The following is a 26596-nucleotide window of genomic DNA, read 5'->3' as shown; positions in this document are numbered from 1 at the left end:
AGACAGCTCCGGCAAGCTGGGGTGTCTCCCTGAAGCGGGGGGCTGGTCTGCGGAGACTGTGCATTGCGCTCCTTCATCGGAAGCAGCACTGGAGAGTGTATCTATTTATTTATGTTCTGCAGTAGAATAGACGTACGCGGAGGCCGTGTGGTCCCCGCCCCTGTGGCTCCACGCCCCTCGGTGCAGGCTGTCAATCACTTTCTGCTATGACGGCATGGCCAGTGGACGCACCAGCTTCTCAGTCCTGAGTTCACCACGTCGATGAAATTCCAGATTCCACTAGAGATCATTTGAGGAGTACATTTCCCCATAGTTTACTGCATTTGCTGACGACACTTGTTAGAAATCTGACATTTCGCCCTGGCCGGTGTGGGTCAGTGGATAGAGCATCAGCCTGCAAACCAAAGGGTCCTGGGTTCAATTCTGGTCAAGGGCATATACCTCAGTTGCAGGCTCCACCCTGGCCCGGGCCCTGGTTGGGGTTCATGCAGGAGGCAACTAGATGTGTTTCTCGCACATCGATGTTTCTCTTTCTCTTTCCCTCTCTCTTCCACTCGCTCTAAAAACCAATGGAAAAATACCCTCAGGTGAGGGTTTTTTTTAAAAAGAAAGAAAGAAACCTGACATGGCTCTTTTCATTTTGGTGCCTTAGTCACACACAACATGAAATCAGAGCTGAACATAGGCCGTATCATTAATGTTTCCTGAAAACGGAAACCTGTGCCAACAGCTGTCATTCTGGCTCATTTTTTAGTTTTCAGCATCAGCCTCAAGTAGCGAAATTACTTCCAACAAGTTTGCATCTCTCCTGAAAGCAGACATCAATATTTCCTTTCCAGCAGAAATCATTATTTGGCTATTTCTTGCGTTGGCTGGAAAGTACCATGTAGCTCCATAAGAAATTATATTCACCCAAATTTAGATATTCAGTGAAGACACGATTTTAAAAATCCAGTATTTTTTTTTTTTTTTTCATCTTAGAGCAAAGGCTGCTCATATAGTGAATGGGATAATCTGGTTTTTCATTTTGGAAAGAGAAAATTTTTCCTCTCAAATTTAAGGGTGACTCGGGTAAACCTCACTTTAAACCAAGGTGGACTTTGGAAAAGAGAGGAGGCTATTTAACCGCCAGCCCCTCTATGTGCTTAAACTCACCTGTTCAAATTCACAGAAATACTATTGCTGAGGGTGAGAACTCATAAGTATGTGAATAGCAAATAAAGAATAAGAATTAGTTTAATTACAGTCATCACATTTAACATACAATGTATTTAGAACTGAATTTACTTATATAATACTAGAGGCCCGGTGCACAAAATTCATGCACTGGGCAGGTGGGTGGGATGGGGGTGTTCCTAAGCCTGGCCTGTGCCCTCTTGAAGTCTGGGAGCCCCACAACCAATGCCCCATGGAGGGAGGCCCTGCCCCATCTGCCACAGCCCGCTGGCCAGTTGCCTGAGCCTCCCTCTGTGGCATGATCATGGGGCAATGGCGGGGCCCCCGACCAATGGCACCCGCCTTGGCTGGCCTGGCGCCAGTGGGTGTCATAGCGTGGTCATCTGGGTGGTTGTTCCACTATTTGGCCATTCAGTCGATTTGCATATTACTCTTTTATTACTATAGATCTGGATTCAGAAACCCCATGACGTGGGCATTAGTTTATTCATGTATCCCTTTCACAGTTGTCTCGTTTGCACTTGATGCCAGCACGTGAGGTTTACACCTCGTGTGATCCGCCTCTCAAGAGGTGGGGAAGTGTCGGAAAACTGCACAAACATAAAACACGGCCCCAGGTCTAGAGCAGGGTGGGGAGCGGTTTTCCTGCCAAGGGCCATGTGGATATTTATAACATCATTCGCTGAACATAATTCACGTCATATAAATTTATGTTGCTACGAGGAAAGCTCCTAGAGTTTTTTAATTTGTAGTCCTGCCTGCGGTTGCCTTGGCAGGGCCAGACCAAATGATTTCACAGGCCCGACACAGCCCATGGGCCGGACGCTCCCCACCCCTGGCCTGGAGTGGCGTGTGCACGAGGCAGGTGGGGGTTGCTGACTACGGCTCCAGGAATTCAAAGGAAGGAAAGAGGATTGTGGGGTCAGCTCCACAGAGGAAATAAATTCCAAACCAGCCTTGAGAGCGGTCGGCTTCGACTGCCCAGGAGCGGGAGGGCAGTGTATTCCTACGCGGAATTTTAAAGACCTGAATAGAAATCTCACACCTCGGGGCTGGGGAGAAATCCATTCGGAGCGGAGAGGAAGGTCCTGCTGGGAAGAAGCAAAATACAAGACCGGTCTCAGAAGGGAGGGCAGGTGACAGAGGCCCCAGGGGACGGCGTTTGAACCTGATCTGTCCCGCGACAGGGCGACGCTGCTTGTTAATCAGGAGGAAGTGTGGTTGGGAACATTGATCTGCAGGAAACTAGGAAGAGGAGAGCGCGAAGGTGGGAAGCTCAGGTAGGCGACGACCTACATCGGGCGGGCTGGGGGGCCAACTGGAATCCGATCTATGGGACCGTCCACGGTGCTCCACACAACAGCCAACCGAACAGAGCGAAGGCGGAGACAAAGAGGACCTGAACCTCTTAGCGCATCCCGGGCTCCTCACGGCATCGGGCTCCTTCAGGTTCCACGCAGGAGTCCAGAGAAACCGTTTCCTGAAGGGACATAGAGACCCACCACTCTTCCTGGAGGCTGGGAAGCTGGACTCAGATTCAAAAACTGCCCCAACATCTGTGGCTTGAATTGGGCATGTTTTTGGGTTTTTTTTAAGGACAAAGACCATTCAGATGCCTCCAGGACGTCTCCTTTTCACCACCTCCGCCCCTTCCCGCGATCCTGCAGAGGCAGGTTCTCCCAGCGCCTCGGGCCTCACTCTACCAGGCATCCCTCCACCTGGACAGCGGCTCTCAGCCGCCGCTCCGTCTCGCGCACATTAAAGCCCTATCACTTCCCCATCCGAACACCATGAAACTCATACCCAGAGATCTAGAAACAGCACGTAAGCCCTCATGAAGACTGGAGGGACGGGATGTGAAATTAATCCTCGAGTCGCCCATGTTCCTGGTGTGTTCTATGAAAAAGTCCTTGAAATCAGGCAGCCTTGACTTGTGTCTTTCTGCTTACATCTCTGCAAAAGATGTCATGGCTTTAAGGATATACAACGAAGCAAAGAGAGCGTAATAGTCTGTATATAAAGGGAAGTTAAGATGAACCAGTTCATTGGCTGCAGGTGGCGGGCTTTCTCCCCCACATCTCACACCTAGGCCCTCTCTCCTAAAGATATTCCTTCTCTACGGGGTTCAAGTTCTTCTTCCAGGTACCAAGGCCACGTTACTGCTCCCTGGCTCACTCTCTGTGTTGACTCGGACGTTCCCGTTACCCTCCTGTCACACGTCAGCAGACCCCCAGTCTCTCTGTTTCCGCCACCCCGGCCTCAGGTCGTGCCTGGGTCATGTACCAAGGGCTCTCACCTCTCCACACCTCCGCTTGCCCCTCTGAGCAGGGGAGCCGACCATAACACTCAGCTCCTAGGGCTAGTCTTAGTTTCAGGTGGCGTTGTGCTGGCATTTCTGTTGTTGTTATGATGACCCGCCAGGAGATAAGCCAGGGGGAATAGGTTGAAGACGAGAGTTGGACCCAGAACTCTCTCTTCCTTTTCAGACCCGGGCTTCCCAGTGAACCATGTTGGCCAAGTCCTTACCCAGAGAGGAGCGTAACCCACCTGTCCGGAGTCTGGACCAGACTTCCGTCAGCTGAATCTATTTTAAAAATCAATGTGTACATTTGATTTTTATTCTAAGGAATCAGAGTCTACACAGGCCTATTGAAATAGCAGACGAGAGTACTGTTGGGTGGTGTGTCAGCAAATACTTTGAGGCTTTGACAGCGTTCTCTTCCTTAACGAACTAATTACATAAACGTTGGTCCTTTCGGGTTTTCTTGGAACTTGATTTGAAAGCTGGATTTGATGCGCACGAGATTTGTGACTTGCTCTGCAGAATTATACCGTTGCTTTGTGAACACTTTCAGTTCAAAATACATTGAATAATCATCATTTCCAAAGCGCGTTTCAAAGTTATATTGTGATATAAAACGTGATGTTGGGAGGGGCAGGAGCCAGAAACCACCCAAAATTTAGTCCCTTCTTTGTACAGGGGAGGTGACTGAGATTCAGAGAAGGTAAGACACCTGTCTATAGTTAGACTGCTAGTAAGCTATTGAACATTGCAGCTACTAAATTATTGAAATATTATATGACAGGTTATGTGCCTCAAAGTCCAGTTTTCCCCGCTATACCAGTACACTCCCGTGTTATCATTGCTACTGTCTACTTTGCAGTTGGAAAATGGCAGTTGTTTAGAAATTTTCATTGTGTAGCTGATGGGAAATTTAAATATTTCATTGACAATTGGGCCAAGATGATCATCTTCAGTTTCACAAGTGATCAATGCCCCCGTTCGGAAGGGGCAACCCTTTCCCTGAGCTTTCAAATCTACGGTGGCTTGGCAGCCTCTTGCTTTAGTCACCTGCCTCCTGTGTCAGAGAAGGAAGAAGCAAGGGAGACATCCGGCTAGGAATCGGGGTCTTGCTTCAAAGCTTTTATCTTCAGAGGAAAGAAACCCTGTGAATCCCATTCATGTCAACAAGACCTGAGGGGATTTGAGGTACTGAAGCCCGCGGGCACCTCTGCATGCCAGATGCTGCGGTTATAAGTTTTTGGTTACAAAACCATCACAACGTTGATTCGCACCACCCCGCCATGAACCAAGGCGTTGGCACCGCCCATCGTAAAGTCGTGCTGAAGAGTCTGTTGGAAACGGTCACTTCACAAGAGGATATGAGGTCACCGGGAAGTGCGGGCTGTGTAGGCCAAACACGGGAACACCCGAGCTCTGAATGGGATGTCACGTTATGGTTAAGAAGATAAAAAGAAAGAGGGGAAAAAAGGTCAGTTCCCTCAAAGTATGGACAGCAAAGCCAAAAGCAGAAAGTGAAGCCTTTGTTCAGGATTCTAAAGGGGTCTAACCTCAACACATCTCCCAGAAGGCTCGCCCCTTAGAGTGCAGAAGAAGGAACCCAGGCCTTGGTTTTCTTCCCGTCTCCCCTTTCGCTTCTGTTCTCTCATCTCCAGAGACGACCACAGGGGAATTCATAGTTGTTGCTACTGTAATTTTCCAGACTTTATGGGAGAAAGGCTTTTATTCCAAAACAGATAACACTGTTTCTATAAAGTAAATTGAGTTCAAACTAACTCCAAATAAACAGACATTTCCAACAAAACAAATGTTGACAATTTAATCTAGGTCTTGAGTTGAACATTTCTTACAAGATCAAATATCTCCGTGCCTCTCTTTTCTCCCTATCTTAATTCTGATTAAATAGGAAAACAAACTCAAAAGCAACCATTTCCAAACTCATAAATATCATGAGTTATCTTTTTAATGACATCTTGTTAGATGAGTCATCTTTTTAATACTTCGATCTCAGAAAATGTCAGCTTATGTGCAAACGGGGAATGAGTTTGGGTCATCGCAATCTCATAACTGCGAGGCCTGCTAAACCCAAAGGGGGAATGTGCTGAGTCATCCAACAGGAAGTCTGCGATGGTTTAATGGCACCAAGACATAATAACAGCACTTGCTGCAGGCTCCACCTGCACACACCTGCCAGGACCTGAACCCAGGCCCCACGGGCTCCCCCTCTCTCCAGCGATGTGGGCAGGGGCGGCTCCAGCTGTGGCTGATGCCGCGAGGCTGCAGGTCTTGGCAGGTGAAACTCCCTCAGCTGGCTCTGAGTGCTGGACATTTTTTAGCTCAGCGTTTGAGGAAACCAAAAATGCCTTTTCTGATCCAAAAAGAAACAATTCGGTGCGTCCTGTGAGTATTTTATAAACTTCCGCTCGGCATTGCTTCATGGGGACTGTCCGGCCCAGGTGGGCACGCACCAGAGGACCCAGGCCCTCCGGGCACACGAGCGTGCCACCAGCCCTCGGTCCCCTGGGGACATGCGGGGGGGAGGGGGGGGGACAGCGTGCGTGCTGTCTGCCGGCTGCTCTGTCCCAGGGACACTCTTCTCCCAAGAAGAGCTTCCGGCCGGACTTGGCCTGGGTTCTCTCCAGATGCCCTGTGTGCAGAGTGGCCCAAGGACAGCCCCCCCGAGGGACAGCGACAGGCTCCCGGAGGGTGCAGCCGCCGCCCCGCAGCGGCCACGGATGTCAGAGCCCGGCTCTGCGGCGGTTCAGCCTCAGGGGCGGGACGCGCGGGACGGTGGGTGTTGGCGGATGTGAGTCATTAAGTGTGTTGCACGCGGGGGCGCACAGGAGCCGCTGCTGTGGAGCGTGGCGGGGACAAGCGGGGCTGGCAGGTCCGCGTTCGTGCGGGGCAGAGCGGTCCCGACCGGCCGGACATCCTGTGACCATCCCTTCTTTCCTGAGTCACGGGGGTTTCCATCGAGCTTCCCACGCTCGCGTTTTCTTTAAGAATGTTCGGTCCGCCCGCTCCTCCCCCGCCCAGGTGGGGAGCGGGCCAGGCTGACAGGTGGAGGGGTGCCCGGCGCTCCCCTCCTGGGGCCCTGCCCTGCCCCGGGCCCCCCTGCGCCCCTCCGAGGGCGAGGCTGTGCTTCCGGGGCAGATTCGCAGTCAACGAAAGCGCTTCTCCTCCCGAAATCACACTGAGTGGCCTCCCTATGGGGGCCGATTCCCCCCGTCGCTTCCTCCGTGAGCGAGGTGCGTCCGCGGCAGGTCTGCGGGAGGAAGCCTGGAGCAGGCAGGCGCGCGTTGGCGGTTCCGACGCCCTGAACGATGCTCTCGTTTCCAGACAGCCAGTGTGCGTCCCCTTTCCCACAGCATGTGTGTGACGTGTGACGTTTAACGTGAGAGGCAGATCCAAACTGCAGTGCACGCTCCTCGGGGCCCCGGGGCCACCGGTCAGTGCTGCCCTTCCCGTCTCTGAGGTGGAGGAGCCGAGGGCCCCGCCGACTGCACCTCACACACATCTGGTTCGGACGCAGGTGCTGGAGGCAGCGGAGGCACCAGGGGCCGCAGCCGGGCTCCGGGCTCCGGGGGCACCATCCGTCCTGGTTCATGGCGGGTGCGAGTGACCACTGTGTCCTAAGTCCTAAGTTAGGCTTCCCCGGCGAGAGGACACCCCCCCCCCGCCGCCGTCCCCCCCAAGCAGGGGCCTTTCCCTCGGGCGCCCGCCGTTGCCCGCAGCGCCTGGCTGGGTGCGTGGGCTGCAGGCGGACAGCAGGCCACAGCGACTGCCACGGACGCTGCCAGCGGAGGTGCCATGTGCCCGGGTGGGAAGTCCTTGCTCTGGCCGCCCACATTGTCCCTTTTTCAGTTTTTCCCTTTTTCCTGTAATAGTCATAACTTTAAAAAGAAAAAGAATAAAAGCTTCTACACAGCTCAGAAATTGCAGAAAAGCTCAGAGGACATTTCATCAAAACCCTACGTGACACATGTCTGCCGCCTGCCCACGTGTGCTGCCTAGCAGACGTCCTGTGACGTGCGTGTGCGTGTGTCTGTCACCTCCCTCTGCCGTGACCCTGGTTGACGACATGTCATGGCAGCCACTTCCCCCATGAGCCGTGTTCATGCCCAGGAGGATGCCACCGCCAGCCCCGAGAGGGGCAGGGGCCCGTCCCAGCACGCCCACTTCGGCCCAAGTGGCATCTAGGGAGAGACGGTCCCCGGTGGGGACAGATTAAAGAGGGCGAGGCAGAGAGCGTGCCAGGGTGTTAGCCGTAGCGCCTGCGTCATCAGAAACCATCTCGGAGGAACGAATGCGCTTACAGCAATGCCCATGCGGGAGCAGCGGCCCAGCGCTGGGCACATGCTCCCGCAGGCGGGAGTCTGAGCGGCGCCAGCCCCGCTCCGCACCTTCTCCCTTTGGCAGCGCACTGTCCCCTCCCCCTGCTGCAGGCCGGCGGGTTGGCTTCTAAAGAAAACGCAGCTTTTGCATCATCGATGTGTCTTTTTAGCCGCGGGACGTGAAGCAGGCTCCTAGCTTCCCACACTGCACTGTCATCTTCCTCCTCAGAACGGACGATTGTAAATACCCACCCCTTCCACGCGCCCGATCCTGGCGGCGTCCTTTCCCCCAAAAGTGCAGACACACACTTAGAATGACGATAAAGGCAGTGTTTACTCAAATCCATTCCGTTTTCAAAATTGAGCTCTCAGCTGTTGAAGGGTGTATACATTTGGGGGACGGGGGGACACCCTGTATTGAACATGGTGAGCTCACACGAATCCCCTCAAGTTCAGATTCTCAAAGACCCGGACCCTCTTGCCCGTTTGAAAGGGGGGCCCCCCTTGCTCCCCACCTCTCCCTGAGCTGTCCCCCCATCGTCTGCTTGGGGACACAGAGGGACGTGTTCCTTCTGCCTGTCTCCCGCCCAGCGACGCTTCTGCAGCCACAGAGCCGTTCAACTCCAACCCACTTTCTGAACAAGCAGCTTCCATTCTGCTCTGCTCTTTTTATCACTTGGACGGACACACTGTGGAGGAACAGAAAAGCTACACGGTTTGCTCACTCCTACAGTTAAATGTTTTCTGAAAAGTAAGAATGGGTTATTATTGAACGAAGGGGGTGCTCGTCAGGGCGGCATTCTGCAAGGCCGTGGAAAACAGGGTGGGTGAAGCTGCCTTTGTGTGCGGACTTTCCAAGCCCCTCGCCTCCGCCGGGAAAATATGCCACATGGTCTATTCAGTGCTTGACCTTTGCCTAATGCGCCAACAAAAGGCACCATTTATTCGTGATCGGTTTGCGTCGCTTTGTCCGTAAGGAACTGGCTCAAGCCTGTCACGACTCAGCACCGTCACCGATGACATTCCCCGTGCGCCCACCCGGACATCTGTGCCCTGGGCTTGGCTGTCCTGTGCCCACGTAGGTCCTGCCACCTGCCCCGCAAGTTCATCAGGAGTGTCACCTGGGGGGTGGGGGGGGGAAGCCCTTGAAGATCAGCCCCTCTGATTGGAACCCTGGGACGACGAAGCTGTTTCTAATAGATAGCTCTCCAATGTCCACCTCCCTGGTCACACGGGGCCCCGTCTGTCCCTGTCCCTCCTGCCCCTTCCTGGCACCTGTCCTGCTTCTGTCCCCTCTCTTTTGGACTTTCTTCTCTAACATGTTTTCTCTCCACACACACCCCAACCTCTTCCTCCTCTCAACTCAACCCAAAGACCTCCAATTGCAAAGTCCCCCAAATGGACCAAGACCACTTGCCTTCGCTGAGGAAGGGACTCACTTAGACCACCGTGTACATCTTTAAAAAAAGGAGAGAGAGACAGACAGGAAGGGAGGGAGAGAGGGAGGGAGGGAGGGAGGGAGGGAGGGAGGGAGGGAGGGAGGGAGGGAGGGAGGGGAAAGCCTTCTTGCTTTAAGAGTGTATTGGTCTGCTTTTTTTTTAAGTTTATCTTTTGCTCAAAAACAATCGGGCATGAGCCCTTGGGTCAAGCATTGTCTCTTCTGCGTGTTCTTGGTAACTGTCGCCTGTGGGTAGTTTAGCCCATCAGCTGCTCTGTAACTCAGACTTCCACCCCCCCACCCCCACCCCCCAGCTCCCCATGGGAGAGCAGAAAACCCGCCTCCTTGCCAGGCTGTGGGAGCCGCTCTGAGCTCCCTGTGCCGAACCTGATGGGCGCTATAGCGTGAGACTCCTGTCTCCTCTCTGCCTGCAAACCGGTCCTGATTCCGCTGCCCTGACCCCCGCCCGAGGAAGTGAATCAGGGACGATCTGTGTGCGCTGTGCCGTGGAGACGGCGATAAGAACTGCTAATGCATGCCGTGTGGGGTTGTAATTGTCGCTGTATTTCTGATCTGAGCCATTACTCAATCTCTTTTCAAATGTCCCAAAAAACCAGGGAGAAAAGGCTTAAAATCCCATTTTTCCCTCCTTAACAGTATTTTCATATATGGCTCCAGAATGCTTATCTTGCTGGGATATGAAATAGTTTATCGCATAAAACGCACACATTCCAGGGGCTCTTCCCGCCCAGCCTCCTCACTCTCATCACAGCTAAGAGGAGCCTGTGAGCAGAGGTGCAGTGACCACTCGCCCACTGGGAGAGTCCGCGTGGACGTCCTGGGACCCTGAGTGACATCCCGCGAATGTGGGCAGTGACTGTGACTGTGACTGTGACTAGAGAACAGAGCCGTGGAGGTGTCAGCCTCTGGACTGAAGCGAAGGTCCCCGTGTCTGTCAGGTGCCCGTGCACTTGGGTTCCCAGCCCAGGCCTCTCCCGGGCCGGGCGGCCACATGCTTGCTCCCAGCGAGTGAGAGTGAGGGCCCTGTGAGGCCTGGGGAACGTCCACGCCGGGTCCCCCTCGCAGGCCAGCCCGAGGGGTCCCTGCCTTGGGCCGGCTGCAGCGGCCACGGGGAGGCTGGGCCCCCGTGGGGACCTCCGGGCACCCGCCCCGGGCTGACCGCCCGCCTGGGCTTAGAGAGACTCCCAAACCAGCAGAAACTCCACGTGAAGCCGTCACTGGAACTGCCATCCAGATGGTAGGGATCAGTTGGGAGCCGTCACAGCGGCAAAGACACGTCCCCTAGCCCCCTGCACCCAGAGGGTGGGACCCACTCGAAAAGAGCTCTTGGGTTAGGGACACGGCCCTGGGGACAGAGATAAAAGCTGTACAAAAGCCACGCCGACACGGGGAGGCCCAGCCTCTCCCTCCAGAGACCATCCGGTGAGCCGCACGGGCCACACTACCCTGCCCGAGGCTGCTCCTTCCAGGCCCCGTCGGGGCTTTGAAGGACTCAAGGCCCAAGAGGACGGTCTCCGTGTCACTGTTGATTCGAGGAAGAGGTGCCCCGACCCCTGAGCTGTGCTGTCGCCATGACGACCCACAGGGCCTCCCGTTTCTTTAGATGAATTCGCATCCGCTCCCGCCTGGGACGTGGTGCTTTTGTACGTCTGTCTGTCACCTCTCCCCAAACCCCGCAAGGTCGCGTGCAAATGTGCAAGCAGGCGATGCTGGCGTCCCCTAACCAGCCCCCAGAGGCGGCGCCCAGGCTGGTAGGCTGGTGTGCGGGGCACCGCGGGGGCCGCAGGGCAGTAACGGCTCTCTGTGTGTTTCCCGACCCAGTGAACTCCGGGGACGGCATCGACTACAGCCAGCAGAGGAGGGAGAACGTGGGCGACCTGATCCAGGAGACGCTGGGGGCCTTCGAGCGCTACGGGGGAGAAGAGGCGTTCATCAACATCAAGTACATGGTGCCCACCTACGAGTCCTGCCTGCTCAACTAGCCGCCGGCCGCCGGGCGGGGCCGCCGGGGGAGGGTCCCCGTGCTCCGGTCACGGGTCTGCGTGGGGCTCCTCTCCTTCTCCGACTCCTCCAGCCGCTGGGACAGTGGCCTCGGCCGGGCGCTCGCCCGCTGGGAGCAAGGCTTCCCGATACATAAATTGTGCCTGTTTCTTAGATTACAATAGTGTCCTGTGCTCATTTGTCCCCGAGGAGCAGTGCCCCTTTCTGCAGCCCGGACAGCACAGGTGTCCCAGCTCAGCCTCCACTGTATGGACAATAAACAACAATTTCCATACGCGACCCAGCCATGGCCCTTGTGTGTCCGCCGGCCCCGGGGGTGGTGTCCGGGCTGGAAGGAGCGGTTATGCCGACTGCTTACAGGTGTTTGTCACAGAGACACGCACCAGCTAGCAGCACCTCTGGGACCACCGATAAACCCGAGAGCCCGACCGGCAGGGCTCAGTGGTTGAGCGTCGACCTATGACCCAGGAGGTCACGGTTCCATTCCCGTCAGGGCACAGGCCCAGGTTGTGGGCTCGATCCCCAGTGTGGGGCCTGCAGGAGGCAGCCGATCTAGGGTTCTCTCTCATCATTGATGCTTCTTTCTATCTCTCTCTCACCCTATCCCTTCTCTGGATCAATAAAAACATATTTAAAACAAACAAAACCCCCAAAAAGGTAACTCTGTGTCCCAGGGACACAGCCCTGAGCCTCGGCTGGAACCGTAACCCAACCTTCCAGCCCAGAGTCGGGGCTGGCAGGAGCTCCGGGCCGTGTGGGGCGGGGGAGGGAGGAGCCTGGGTGCGGGGGGCGCAGGGTGAGGTGTGAAAGGTAGCCCGGAATACGTGACTTCGGACAGTGCCGGTCTGGACGCTTGTCCCTCCATGTGGGGCAGGCATGCTGCTGACAGATGTGGTCCAGCGGCTTGTTTAGGGCTTGTCTTCACATGGGGTAGTGACTTCTATGCGTTGTAATCATTTGATTGTCATGAACAGGCCCTGCAGCAAACAAATCAGCTTCCTTCCTCGGCACTTCGCCTGCCCTTCCTCCTCCCGCCGCCTGCATGGTTCTCCGGCCACGCTCTGGAGGTCCGATGGCAGGATCTGGGAATTTTATTGAGACCCCAAAAATAGACAAAGAACATGCACTTTTCCCTTCAACTGGAAAAGGAAAAAGGGCCCGAGAGGAGGGCCCACCGGGAGGCACTCAGCCCTGACCGCGGCCGCTCAGCTGGCCCGGCGGGAGCTCGGGCGTTGGAAACTCCGCCCAGGAAGCCGCCTTCTGCAGCCATTTCTGCATGAAAGTGGGTCTAGGAGATGCGAACCCCACCCACTGAGCACGGCCTAGAGGTCATGGTCACTCGTTGGTTGAGACCAGTTTCCGAAGGCAGACACCGCACTTGACCCCTTGCTCCTGGCCCATGCTCCTGGGTCCCTGCTGGGTGCAGGAGGGCCCGCCAGCGTCCGGGTGGCCACGGCACAGCTCCTGTGAGCACTTTTGCGGGTGAACAGAGATGCCTGACTAGGTAGGACACGTTGGCCGTGGTGTGTAATGTTTTGAAAAGGCCTCGCTGGAGCCAGCGCCAACAGGTCACGGCAGGTTTTCCTTAAACGATGCTACTCGGTGGCGCCCATCAGCGCGCCTCTGGCGTCGGGATGTGGGCGAGGGCACCGTGTCCGTGTGCTGCGGGGAGATGGGGGCTTGCCGGTGCCTTTGGCTGTTCCTGCAGGAATTTCCCACGTGGCTCTGTCAGGGCTCAGGAGCGAGCCTGGCCTCGCGCTCTGGGCCACACTCACAAAAACTGCCTGGCGTGGGAGTGAGAGGACCCCCCCCCACACACACACACACACACGCGCGCGCGCATGCACACACACACATGCACACACATGCACACATGCACACACGCATGCACACTTAGCCAAGAGCCTCGCCTTGGTTTGGGATTAAAGCCTCGGGGTTCACTTCCCAGCTCTGTGACTGTAGCTACGCTGCCCTGGGCGAGCTATTGAACCCCCTGAGCCTCTGGCTCCCGGCCCGGCCGACAGCGATGACGCCGGCCTGCAGGAATGCTGCCCGGCCCGTGGTGGAGCGAGCGCCGGTGCGGTTCCTCATGCCCGCGGGCCCTGATTTCAGAGAGAAACAGCAGAGCCACCATGGCTCCCCTCCTCCCCGCAAAGCCATACCCACCTGGGAACTCTTCCGGCCACACGGGCTCCCTCCAGGACAACGAGGGGGCTTCGGCAGCGACAGGTCATCTGGCAGGAAGCCCAACTGCCTGCCAGGCAAGGCTGGGTTTTCTGGAGACTTTGAGGCAAACACTCTCCCAGCAGGAAGCAGGGGCGGCCTGGCCTCTGCCTCTCCACCCCCAGGTACCGTCTCATCAGCTCCGCTCAGCCCCTCGCCAAGCGGGGACGGGGTCAGGCTGCCCGCTGAGCCCACGGGAGAGGGCGCCGCCCTGCTGCGCTTTTACCTGGAAACTTCCTTTCAAAGGGACGGAGAAGTGGGCGCGCCCGTGGGAGCAGGTCTCTGTCCTGTGGGACCGTCTTCTCTGCGGGAGGCCACCGGCCAGGTGCGGGTGTCTGGATGGGCCCAGACCCCGTGACTCAGGTGCTTCAGAGCCCGGAGCTGGTCACTGAGACCCGGCCTCCCCGCTGGGCAGCCTCGCTCCCGAGCGGCTGCCAGGCCCAGGGCCGAGCCAGGAGGGGGACCCACAGAACTGGCTTTGAGGTCTCTTTCCGCAGAGTAGCTGCCCTGTGACCTTGAGCTCATTATGGAAACTCTAAAACTCAAATCCCTCACCCCGATGGCTCAGCCACGTCAGCCTTCAGGTCTGTGACAGGCCTCCCAGCACAAAGGCCTGTGAGGAGAGGGCTCGGCGGGGAGCCCAGCGGAGAAATGGAAACATGGGGGGCAGCGGGGTCCCCTGTGACAGCAGCTAGCCTGGCGCCTGGAGCAGAGAGGTGCTGCCTCATTGTGTGACACGGGGGGCAGGGGGCTGGTCCAGTGAGGCTCCACAAGCTGGGTGTGGTCCCTGGCCCCACCAGGTGTAGGTCTTGGCTCTAGCATGGGGCCTGCTGAGGAAGATGTCAGGTCTCTCAGCAGCCTCCCTGCCCCCCTGGAGGGCGCCCCTCGGGCACTGCCTCATCTGTGAAGGCTTCCCGCCCATCACTGGAAGGACCGCGCCGTTTCCATGGGCTGAGTGCGCGCAGAAATGGGACGTTCAGAAACTCTGCGACATGGTGGCAGGCTGGGGTGCGGAGTGGGGCTTTTAAGTGGGAGGTTTCTTAAACCAGCACACACACCCTTAGGCCCTCGGGGGCTCCCAGGGAGCCCTCCAGGAAGCCTGGGTGTGGGCCGCGGACCTGTCGGGGCGCCGTCCTGCAGAGAAGCGGACACCAAGCAATTTGAAGTCTACTCCAATGCCCCTGCGTCGCTCGCTGCGTTTAGCTATTTTGACATGTTTATCGTGAGGCCTTTGCGCACAAAGTCCGGTCTCATTGTGCAAAAGGGATAGACTGGGAGATGGAGTCAGAAGATCCCAATGTTTGTGAACGGTTCCCTCCACTGGGTCCTGTCCCAGGCCATTCGCTCCGGGCTCGCCCCCACTGCAGCAAAATGCCTGTCCCCACCCCGTCCACGCCCCGTGAGGCTCTGTGCCTGTGCCCACCCCGTCCACGCCCCGTCAGAGGCTCTGTGCCTGTCCCACCCCGTCCACGCCCCAGCCGGAGGCTCTGTGCCTGTGCCCACACCGTCCACGCCCCGTCAGAGGCTCTGTGCCTGTCCCCACCCCGTCCACACCCCGTCAGAGGCTCTGTGCCTGTGCTCACACCGTCCACACCCCATCAGAGGCTCTGTGCCTGTGCCCACCCCGTCCACACCCCGTGAGGCTCTGTGCCTGTGCTCACACTGTCCATGCTCCGGCCAGAGGCTCTGCCTGCAGCCAGAACTATGTCCTCGCTCAGCAAGGCCTGTGTCGCTGGATTCAATTCGCTGCATAATAGGAGCATTTTAGAACCAGAGCTCTGAATGGCCCTTTTGTCTCCTCCCTCATGCATCTGGGGCAGCAAACATGACATTGAAATGCAGCAAGAAACATGCCCCATAAAGAACTTGATTGATAAAAAGGTAAATTTTTAATAACCCCTTGTAGGCCCCATTCGAGAGGGGGGCGGAGCCGTCTGAGCCGGGCCTGTCCAGCTCTCCCAGGAACTCCCGCAGTAAAAGGACGTTTTGGGGGCAAGGGCACCCCCACTGCCAAGCATGCTGCACTGGGACAACCTCGGCCCCTGATCTAACCTCCCGGGGGACCTTTGCTGAGCAGGGCGTCAATACCCGCCCCCCAGCGTGCTTTTCCCCGTCACTCAGAGCAGCAAAAATGACCCCGACGACAACACGCACGGACATTCTTTACAGGAGGCGGTAGAAGGGTCCTTCGGACTTGCCTGAATTTCTGATAGCGCCGCTGACGCAGCAGTGGCTGCTCCGCTAGTAAATCCACGGCAGTGGCTGCTCCGCTAGTAAATCCACGGCGCTGCAGGGTCCCGACCGAATGCAGCCTTTTTCCGGAAAATCGCCGTCAGCATCGGCAAAGCCAGACAGGGCAGAGGGCTTCTGCTTCCCGGGCAGCGAGAGGGGCCACCCCAGCCCCCCCTCCCGGGCTCATCATCAGGGGCCCTAATGGGACGATGCGTGTGACACTCAGGGCCCTGGGCGGCCTGGGGATGGGGATGCTGCTCTCAGTGAGGGTCAGACGTGGTGCTGGCTCCCCGAGCAGAGCTGCGGACACGCAGACCAGGACGTCAGGGCCTGGGACACCTCGGTGGGCATCCTTGGAACTGCGAGGGCTGTGGGTGTAGGCACAGACACTCCGGGCTGGCCTGAAAAGAGAGAATCTGGTCCCAACCTGAATCATAAAATTAAGTCTGGGGGGTGGGGGTGGGGAAGGGAGAGCTAGAAGTGGGTGAGAGACGGTGACTCGGGATTTGGCTGGGACTCAGGCCAAGGCCAGGGTTTGAATGGCAGCTCCACCACCATGCGACGATGTTCGCCTTCCCGCACACCCTCCCAGCCTCAGCTTCCCCATCTGAAGAATGGGCGGAAAGCACACTTCAGAAGGCCCTGAGGAGTAAATGAGGTATTTTGTGAAAATCAAATAAAACTGAGACTTAGTCTTTCCACGGAAGGCCTCTGGCCTGTCTCACTATGAATATTTGATAAATGCAAAACCAGTAGCATGAACATGAACCCACACACAGAGACCCTCACCCGCACCTGGAGCATGCGGCCGTCTGGTCACAATGACCGTGTGGGTTGTGCTATGAGGTGCAGGTGTGACTTCAGGGCTGTGTGAGTGTTTCGTCACCCCCGCGCCCCGCCTTCCCCCCATCCGCCCCTTCGTGGACAGGCCCGTGTGCTCCTGGCTGAAAGGACCAAGGCCTGAAACTACATGTTGTGTCCACGTTTCGCACCTGGCGGTGGCTGCCGTGTCCCTGCGAAGCGGCAAGCACTGCCCTTAGCCGTGGTGAGCCCAACGCCCCGACGGACAGAGGGACAGTGTCACACCCAAAGACGGCCCCGCCCGACTCCTCATGGCCGTGTCTCGGTGTCCCCCACCTTCCTACGTCGCGTTTCTCCGGAGCTTTCAGCCCCTCCTGGTCTTTAAAACCCGCTCCACGGTCTGTGGCTGGACAAACACATTTTACTGTCTGAGAGCCACAGGCACAGGCGGGGGAGCGGGAGCGGGGGGAGCGCAGTGAGCTGTGATTCTCCCCTCAGAGCTGCTCCTTTGGTGCCCTCGCTCCCTCCCGTGTCCGGGGCCTGGAGGGGGGGCCTCGGATGGACGCTCCCTCTGCAGAGGTGCACGGGGGTCCCTGGGGGGGAGGAGCAGGGGCTCCCGGGGCCTGTGCTCGTGTTGACCTGGGGCCTTTGCTTTATGCACGGGCCACGGCCACTCTGCTCCGTCACCCAAGGCTGCTTCGTGGAGGGGGGTCTGGGCCTTGGGTGACCTCCGACCTTCTCCTTGGCTGAGGCTGTGCCCCGGCTGCTCACGGCGCCTCCACCCCCGGGCAGGCCCAGAAGAGCCATAAGTGACATCAAGGGCACGAGGAACAGGACACGTGGCCTGAAAGTCCCTGGGCACCGCCCACTGCTGACACTCCCAGCCCCCCGGCAGCGGGGCACGGGGAAATGGGGTTCAAAGACACACGTTGGTCCAGGGCCACCCAGCTAGCCACAGTGAAGCCCAGGGGCCAGCGTGACTCCAGGCCCCGTCACCACCCGGCTCCGGTGTGTCTGAGGAGGTCATGGGGACCGTGGTCAGGCTCCCCGGCTCCAAAGAACAAAATCCCCCGAGCTGGCGCCCCGGGGGACACCGAGGCCCGGGCCACACTTAACCTGCCCCGCGGCTGCGGCGGCCCAGGGCCTGCAGACCCGCCTTCCCCTGGAAGCTCAGGGCGCGGCGGGGCCCCGCGGAGACGGTCCGGCAGGGTCGCCGGGCACGTGGGGCCACGGACACTCAGAGGTCCTCCCTGCCCAGCACTCCCGGAGTCCTCGCCCTGAAGTTAACCCTTCGAGAAGTTGGTGACACAGTGAAGAGCGTTCACCTGAAGGACACGGCACAAAGGTGTGTGTCTGCCCGGAGGCCCGCCCCCCACTCCCCACGTGGGCATCCCTTCCTGCTGCCTTCGCCCCGGCCTGGCCACCGGTCTAGCCAGGACTTTCCTCCTGGGGTTCGGGCCTGGGCGGCACCGCTAACTGGTTCAGGAACTCCCCACCTCCATGTCTTCCTCCCTTTCGAGTGGACGGGATCAGCCCCAAACCGCTGGGAGCTCTTGGCCCAGGAACGGCCGTGCGGGGGGCTGTTCCCCTCCTGTGCTCTGAGGGGTGAAGGCCAGCTCTGGACCGCAGGGTTCCTTCCAGGAGTAGACTCCAGGGTCCAATCGGGACGACGAGGCCCCTGGCCACACAGCACCTCCCCCGCATGGGCCTGGGAAGAGGCCACATAAAGCCCGACCATCGAGTCAGCTCTGCAGGGAGCAGCCGGGCTCCCAAGATGCTGCGGCCCCTGCCTCCTGCAAGGGGCAAGCTTTGCCCGGGAGGAAGTGGGGCTTGGCCCGAGGTTGTGCCAGGGCCTGGGAACCGCCCTCCCAGGGAGGGCAGGCGAGCTTCCTGGCCAGCCCGCGGCCTCCCAGGCTCCGGGCCCCTTTCTCCAGGCGGAGGGGCGGGCTCGCTTTCTCACAGTCCTCTCTGCCGGAGGCACTTGCCATGGCGGTCACGCCAGGAAGCCGCTTTGTGCTCACTCGGCCGCTCTTTGTCCCCCGGCCTTTCTGCTCCCTCTAATCCTTTCTGGCCGGTGCGGGCATCCCCGGGGGCTGGGTCCAGCCTCAGTGACCTCTCTGGCAGGGCCCACACTGGGTCCTCACACCCCGCAGCCTCCTTCCCCCCTCCTTGTTGTCCCTGAGTTTTCCAACCTCTTTTCTCTCGTGAATCCTAACGGCCTGGGCGCAGTGGGAGGCCCGGGGAAGCTGAGACAGGGCACCCGGTTCTACCGGGACAAGCACCATGGTTTGGTCCCAGCACAAACGGGCCCGTCCCGGGAAGCAGGTCGTGTTTCCACACCGCAGGTCCCCGCCTGTGAGACAGGACGTGGTGCAGCAGGTCTCCTTGGGTTGCAAACTCATGTCCTCCTCATGTCCATCCACCCATCGGCCGGCACCCCTTAGAACTGCTGCGGAAAGTCAGGCCACACGACCACAGAGCCGATCGCCACGCTTGAGGCGGCCCGACCACGTGCTGATCATTCGCCGAACACTGCCCACCAGCGGTCACTCTTGGGTAAATGCAGACGATAACTGTCGCTATGTGATGATGATTTATGTCGGCAAAATTACTACGTGTTTTTTCCAACCTATGGCCCATGCACTGAAATTTGTTCAAAATAACAGTGAGTCAATACCAAAAAACCAAAAACCTTTGTTACTTTAATTTTAAGCAGATTTTGGTTAAAAGCCTTTTAGAATTAACAGGGTGTTCATTGTCACATATGACACAGGGGCCGGAAACTGTGTCCCTTTAGTCTGAAGTCCCTTAACTCAAGGTCCACAGAATCGAGGGTTTACTGTGTAGAAATGTGAACGTGGCTTCTCTCTTTGGGGCTGGTCTCCATTGTCTGATGTCTACAATGTGCGTGTCCCACTCCTGGTGGGGGTTGCTTGTGCCCCGCCCCCCATCCCCCCTCCCGCCCCCATTTCCTGGTGAAGCCGACCCCGCAGGAACCGAGAAGGTGACCTGCTGGGAAGTGGTCATCGCGCGTCAGTAGGTTAGGATGAGCTCACCCCGCGGCAGGGGGGCCCATGCCAAGGTCAGGGCTCCTTATGGAAAGAGGAAATGTGCACCCGGAGACGCACACAGGGAGGACACGTGAGGAGGAGGGCGGGGATCGGGGCCGGGGAATGCCCAGGGCCGCCAGCAGCACACCCAGAGCGGGAGAGGCCTGGGCAGGGCCGCCCGCACAGCCCGCGGCAGGGACAGCCCTGGTGACACCCTGTCCTGAACTTCTAGCCTCCAGACTGTGCGACATTCATCGCCGTGTTCTCGGGCCCCGGTTTGTAGCACTCTTTGCTGCAGGCTTTCCAAGGAATACAGCATCTATCATAAATAAGAGATGACTTAAATTTAAAAATTAAAATAGGATTACGGGGGGGTGGGGGGCGGCTGAGGGGGAGGGGGCCCCCGGATACGCCAGTGGGAGCTCTCGGCGCCTCAGGAGCCTCTGTCTCCCAGGGCAGTAGGTGCCATTTCATAAACAGCTTTAATTACGAGAACATTCTTCCTCCGCTAAGCCCAGGGCTGCCTCTCTGGCTGTGCCACCTCCCGCCCGGGATCTCATGAGTCACTCCCTGTGAGTCATGGCTCCCGGAGCTGAGCAGAGGACGGCCCGCTCCTGGGAGCCACGGCGCTCAGCCGCACCCTCCTCACTCAGCCTCCCCTTCTCCCGCCCCAGCACCCCAGCACCCCAGCACCGGCCCAGCACGGAGCCCCCAAGGGCACCTGGGCGGACAGGGGTCCCGGCCCAAGCGGTGCCACGCCGCCTCCATGAGCTGGGAGTCTATTATTGTAATGAAACGCCTCGTCCTCCGGGGACGCGAGGATGTGCACAGAAACCTGAGCCGCTGGGGCCGGCGGGTCGGAACTGCTTCCCAGAATAACCGCGCTGCTCCGTGCCCGGCCCTGGAGGCCGCCGCTTCCTGTGCGCAGGCCCGGGAGTGAGGCGATGGTGTCTCACACACTGAAATGCAATCACCCGGACAATCGGAGGAAGTGTGGGCTCCCTCCTCGCGGCCAGCGCTGCGGAACCTGCTGATGGAAGGGACGAGATTCACTCCTCCGTTGCTGCAAAGGCCCCAAGACTTCCTTTCCCCAAAGGAAGGCCGGGAGGAAGGCCGTGGCACCATCTGCTTCGCTTCAGGCCACTCCATAGGCAGAAGCCCAGCCCCCAGCCCTCCTGCTCCCAGACCCAGGGCCACGGAGGGAGCTCCCATCAGTCCAGAGGGTCAGGGGAGGGAGACAACCTCCTGAGGGAAGAGGAGGGAAAGGCAGATAAAGGGGGATAGAGAGAGGAGGAAGGGCCTGGGGGTCTGGGCGGGGGGGGGGGGTGGATGGCCAGGCCCCCCAGCAGCCTCTGTGACCCCCTCTGTAAAGACCCAGCCCAAGCCCCACATTCTCCACGTGGTTCTCCCTGCCTCTGGGCTCCCCCTGGCCCTACGGTCCTGCTCCGATGCCTTCCCTGTGCTGCAGTCTATCAGTCAATCAGCTGATCAATCAATATCTACTGAACACCCTCTGCAGAGATCTTGGAGGTGGGGGAGCTCAGATCCATCTGTCATCTCATGAAGACATGTTCCAGCGGACGCCATCCCCTGGATCTGGGCAGGCCCTCGTGGTCCCAGGCCCCTCCCCTGCCATGCCCTGTCCTCTCCTCGTCCGGGTGGCCAGGCAGAGCCTCCTGACAGCCTCACGGAGCCCAGGCCTCTGCCCCAGGCTCCCTGTGCCCTTCCATTTGGATGTGGTTAACCTTGCATTCCACACCCTCCCACGGGCATCCAGGTGAGCAGAGAGCACCCCAGAGCTGGGTGTGACTGGAGCAGCCCCGCCCTAGCCAGACCCCCAACTGTGACCATAGTAGAAGGGGCATCCCTTTGATCTGCACCAGGAACTGGGCCCTGAGGCACTTCCCCACGGCCCCTGGGCAGAGGAGGCCCGCACTGGGGCGAAGCTGGTCCCTCATGCACAAGGTGCGTGGAAGTGATGTCTGAAGCACGCAGCTGGGCAAGGCCTCACCCTTCTCCTGGCTCTGGAAAGACTCTCGTCCGCGCCCTCTGAGGACGAGGCTGCCGGGGTAGGCGGGAATCGGTTTGCCCAGACCGAGCAGCGAGCCTGAGGCCGGTCTATTGGTGTCCACGGAGGTGGAATCGCACCTTCCCGCTTCCTGCAGGACACGGCCTGGGAAACACATCCTTTTCCCACAGAGAAGTACCTCGAAGGAGGCCGGCCTCTCTCAAGAGACACGTGAAGCCACTCTTGATGGCCTCGGCTCTGAGGGACTCCCTGAGTTTCTTGATCCGAAAGCCGAGACCCGGGCCCGACCCCTGAAGGGCAAGTACCTGGCACGAAGGCACCGCTTCCCTTCATTTGTGTGTGCGGGAGACGGAAGCAAAAGTCAAGCTTCATGTAGACCCAGCATCAGCACCGTCTCCACACAACAGGCCAATCAGAACTGGCCTGTAAGCTGATGTCTGTGGGCCCTACATGCTCTCGGGGAGGACTCTACCGTGTCTACCTTCCAGTGGTGGTCCCCAAGCCCACTGGTCCTCGCTCGCATGTCTCTGAGGGCTGCACCCAAAGACCCCCCCACCCCTTGCTCTAACTCCTAGGCCCCTCTGTTTCTCTCTCCCATGGCCTGGCAGCGCTAAGCAGTGGGCTTGAGCATGGGAATGGCTAGCTCCAGCCAGCAACGTCCTCTAAACACGATCGGCAAGTTCCCATGGCACCTGGATAACCCGGACGCATGTCCAGAGCTTCTCTGTGCTGCAGTCTATCAATCAATCAGCTGATCAATCAATATCTACTGAACACCCTCTGCGGAGATCTTGGAGGTGGGGGAGCTCAGATCCATCTGTCATCTCATGAAGACTTAACGGCCGCATCTACACTACGGGTATCAGAGACGGGACCAGAGAAGATGCCATTAAAAGTACCCTGAGAAATGGCATGTGTGGTGTCGCACAAGCTCGGAGTCAGGCACCCAGGACAGGTGTGAGGTGATGGCTCGTTGTCGTTTTAATTTGCATCTCTCCGATGATCAGGGACTTTGAGCACTTTTTCATATGTCTCTTGCCATCTGTATGTCCTCTTCAGAGAAGTGTCTATTTAGGTCCTTTGCCCATTTTTCAATTTGTCTTCCTTTGTTGAGTCCGTTGCATGAGCTCTTTACACATTGTGGAGATTAACCCCTCTCTGGTGTGTCGTTGGCAAATACGTTCTCCCACACAGAGGGCCGCCTTTGCAGTGTGTTGCTGGTTTATTTGCCTGTGCAGAAGCTTGTTAGTTTGATGTGGTCCCATTTGTTTAGTTTTTTCCTTTGTTTCTCTTGCCCTAGGAGATGTTTATGTGAAAATTCTGCTACCTGAGATGTCTAAGGTTTTGCTGCCTGTGGTTTCACAACTTACAATTTTTATCCCTTTTTTGTGTATGGTGTCAGTTGGTGGCCTAGTTTCTTTTTTTTTTTTTTTACAATTACCTGTCCAATTTTCTCAACACCATTTATCGAAAGGACTGTCTTCACTCCGTTGTATGCTCTTGCCTCCTTTGTCAAATATTAATTGAGCGTAATGGCTTGGGTCGATTTCTGGGGTCTCTGTTCTGTTTCATCGATCTAGACGCCTGTTCCTGTGCCGATACCAGGCTGACATGGGTATTTTAAGCCCCAGTGGCCAGTCCCATTCCTCCTCTATGGAGGGCTTTTAACATCTAGTCATCTCTTGAAGACTATCCCCGGACGTGGAGATCTTTTTGTTACATACGGAGTTTTGAATTAGAGGGACTTTTTAAAAAAATCGTAACTCAAGTCCACCCTTCTTCATCTTAAAGTCAGCATGAGTAATATCATTGTCCCGGTGGGAGACGGAAGACGAGGCCGTAAACAGTTGTGCTTTGGTCCGAGAGGGGAAGTGCGTGGAGTGTGGAGAGCGACATGGTTGTCCCTCGCCATCGTGCGGGTCACTGTGCCAGGGCCGGGCGTAGGCCCCAGGCCTGGGGGTGGACGGTGACCCTGGGCCCTCTGGGGCAGCCCCGCAGTCACAGCATTGAGAGGACGAGTCCCCAAACCCCTCCTTGGCTCCTGCGTCCTGGCTGCTGTTTACCTCTGGCCAAGTTCAGACACAAGCCTCTGGAACCGTCTCATCTAATGCCAACCAGGCCCCCGGCTCTGGCTTGGCACATGCCCCGCCCTGGTGAGCTGCCCGCATCTCGCCGCCGGCCAAGCTCCCCCCGGAGCCCCCTTCTGCAGCCCGAGCTGGCGGCTCACACTGACCACAGGCCATGAGAACCGCGGCCCCGGCCCGTCTCCGCGGTGACAGGGGGATTCCTGAGCCGCACGGGCTGTCGCTTTGGGATACAGACCCTTTGATGGCCGCACACGGGCTGCTCTGTCATCCCCGGCAATTCTGGGACAGAGGTGCTATCACAGACCCCGATCCTGCAACTGTCTGACCAGACGTCCAAGTCCCGACGGGTGGCTCACGCTCCTGCTGCTGGGGGTAGCGGGCGGCAGGGAACCCCACGTGACCCCCCGGGCCTGCTCGCCCCACTGCACGGTCCCGCAGGCTTGGAGCCCGGCTGCCACGGCACACCAGCCTCTGCTGGGACTTCCTGGACCCCAGCGAGGCCTGCCTCTCCTCCCGACCCCCACTTCTCAGAGCGTGTCTTCTGCAGCTCTCCAGGCCTCGCTCGCTCCTCCCGTCTCTGTCATTGCTGCGCGCATCTCCCTGGCCGTCCATGGCCACTCCCACTGCAGGGCCATGGCATCCTCCGTGGTGCACTTGCGGGGTGAGCGCCAGGCAGTGTGCTCGGCCTGCCCCCCTAGTCCCTGCAGCTGAGGTACGTGCCCTTGACCGGAATCGAACCCAGGACCCTTCCGATAGCAGGCCGGCACTCTATCCGCTGAGCCAAACTGGCGAGGGCCATCCCTCCCTTCTGACCTGAGCTGCCTTGGACACTCTCACCTGTCTGGCCAGCAGATCCACCCTCCGCCCCGGCGGACTCGGCCTCTGCCAATGTGAGCCCACGCCCCAAACCCCGCTTGGGAGGCAGGGCCCCGTGCCCGTGCCGACCCCGACTGTGTGGCAGTGGGAGCGGAGTGCGCTGCTCCGGGTGACTTGTTGGCTGGAAGGCAGCGGTTGGCTTGGGGCTCACTCCCCCTCCCCCCGTGCCCCCCCCCCCAGGCCAGGCCTGGTCCCATAAAGGCTGCCCTATGACTGGCGTGCGTCGGGCGGGGAGGAAACCTGCCCTGTGCCCGTCCGTCCTCGGGAAGCAGCCCCTGCACAGCGGAGAGGGCGGGAGACGCGTTGGGGGACCAGGCCCAGAAAGGGGGGGGAGCGGGGTTGGCAGGGTCTGCTCCACCTCGCAGCAGCGGTGACCACGTCCCGCTCCGAGGCAGGAGCTGGGCTGGGGGAGGCTGTGCAGACCTCCCAGGCAAGGGTGACAGGTCCAAGCCTCACTGCTCCAGCTCCGGGGAGTGGCAGCCCGGAGAGGACTGGGCGGGCAGCTGTCTCACCTCACAGCCCAGTGTGTCCTGGGGTGTGTGGGGGGTGTGTGTGGGGGGCGGGGGGGGCTGTGCTGCTTCATCGAGGTTCTTCCTATAAAGGAACCATCGCACCCGTTCCCTGACCTTGACCGTTAATGGGGCCACAGGCTTATCCAGGTCCCTCTCTGCCCTGTGTCCGTGTCTAAGGCGCCTTGTGACGTCACCGAGGTAACATCCGGCCTCCGCAGGACAGAGAGCCTCAAGCCGCCTCGAGGACTCAGACCTGGGAGCCCAAAGGTGCCCTTCGTGCCTTTGCTGGGACTTTTCTTACGGTGACAACGTGGCCAGCAACATACAAGCACCTGCACACGGATGCAGGTGGGGGGGCCAGGGCGGGCGGGCCGGCCGTCACGGCACCTGGAACCAGAGAGAGTGGCTGCTGCGGGCCTGTGGGGCCCTGGAGCCAGCCTAGCCGCCCCCCTGCCCTCCCTGCCCCCCCCTCCGCCCTCAGGAGCCCTGGTGGCTCCCGCCCAGGCCCCCAAAGGCCCCCAATGGCTCCGGCCCCCAGGACAGGCAGCAGCTCTCAGCTCCAGTGCCCTTGGCTGCCCCTGCCACAGGCTCCGATCTCAGCAACCTGTTCAACATGTCACATCAAAACATCCTAAAAATAAGGGCTGATGTCAGGGGGCTGGCCGCGGAGAGGGAGGGGGTGGAGGGAGGACAGAAACAAAGAGCAACCCCAGGGGTGCTTTTCACTCCTGAGTTTCTCTTCTAGGGGGACCCCAAGAAAACCATCGTAAACCAACGGTGCCCTCCAGCTTCAGAAATTCCCTGACAACCTTACTTTCCACTTAAAACTGTACAACAGGAAACTTTCAAAATGTCTTTCTTCTGATTTGAACTCAGCACACGGGTGTCCCTTCTCCGGGGGCCACACACTTCCCTCCTCCCCCCGTACTCCTCCCTTCCCCCCCCCCCCCCCCCACGCCCCAGCTGTCAGGCCCTGTGGGTTTGGACCGGCACCAGCGCTGCTCCTGACTCCGGGGCCGGCCAGCCCTGCTGTTATCTCCAAAGTGTCCTCCCAGAGGCTGCCCAGCAGCCCAAGCAGCAGCCGAAGTCTGACCAGGACAGAGGCCCAGTGGCAGGAGCAGGGCCGGGCCCAGGCGGCCTGCGCGGACCTGGCCCCGGTCCGGCACCGAGGAGGAAGCTTCCGGGGGAATGGACCGGACCGCCTGGGAACCTGAGCGCCCGCCTCGGACTGCTCTTATTTTACAAATGTTAACACGCTAGAAGCTCATGACACAGCCAAGTGGTTCCGAGCTCAAAAGCTTTGTGGGAGATTTTCTCTGAGGACTCGCTAATATGGTCCTTGGATGGAATACTTCCAACTCCGAATCCCTCGCCGGAGCTATAAACAGGCCGATAAGTGCTCGACGGAGAAGCGGTCCCCGCCTCCAGCCCTCCTGGTCCAGGGCTCCGCTCGCAAAGACGGTGGAAGGAGACGGGACGGAGTGGAGGGGACATAGGCCGCGCTGGGACATGTG

General features: G+C 58.6%; 1 protein-coding gene across 1 annotated transcript in view; it reads left to right on the top strand.

Moving 5' to 3' along the window:
• Positions 1-11557, top strand: part of PACRG (parkin coregulated) — a 303333-nt gene extending 291776 nt beyond the window's left edge. The window contains exon 5 of the mRNA XM_036316019.1: positions 11093-11557. Within this exon, the coding sequence (XP_036171912.1) occupies positions 11093-11253 (161 nt within the window). The 3' untranslated portion in view covers positions 11254-11557. The remainder of the gene's footprint in view (positions 1-11092) is intronic.
• The last annotated feature ends 15039 nt before the right edge of the window (positions 11558-26596 follow it).

This window comes from Myotis myotis, unplaced genomic scaffold, assembly GCF_014108235.1.
Source record: "Myotis myotis isolate mMyoMyo1 unplaced genomic scaffold, mMyoMyo1.p scaffold_m19_p_7, whole genome shotgun sequence".
In the NCBI taxonomy this organism is placed as follows: domain Eukaryota; kingdom Metazoa; phylum Chordata; class Mammalia; order Chiroptera; family Vespertilionidae; genus Myotis; species Myotis myotis.
Note: the sequence above shows the minus strand (reverse complement) of the source record. Positions and strands in the feature narration are given on the sequence as shown.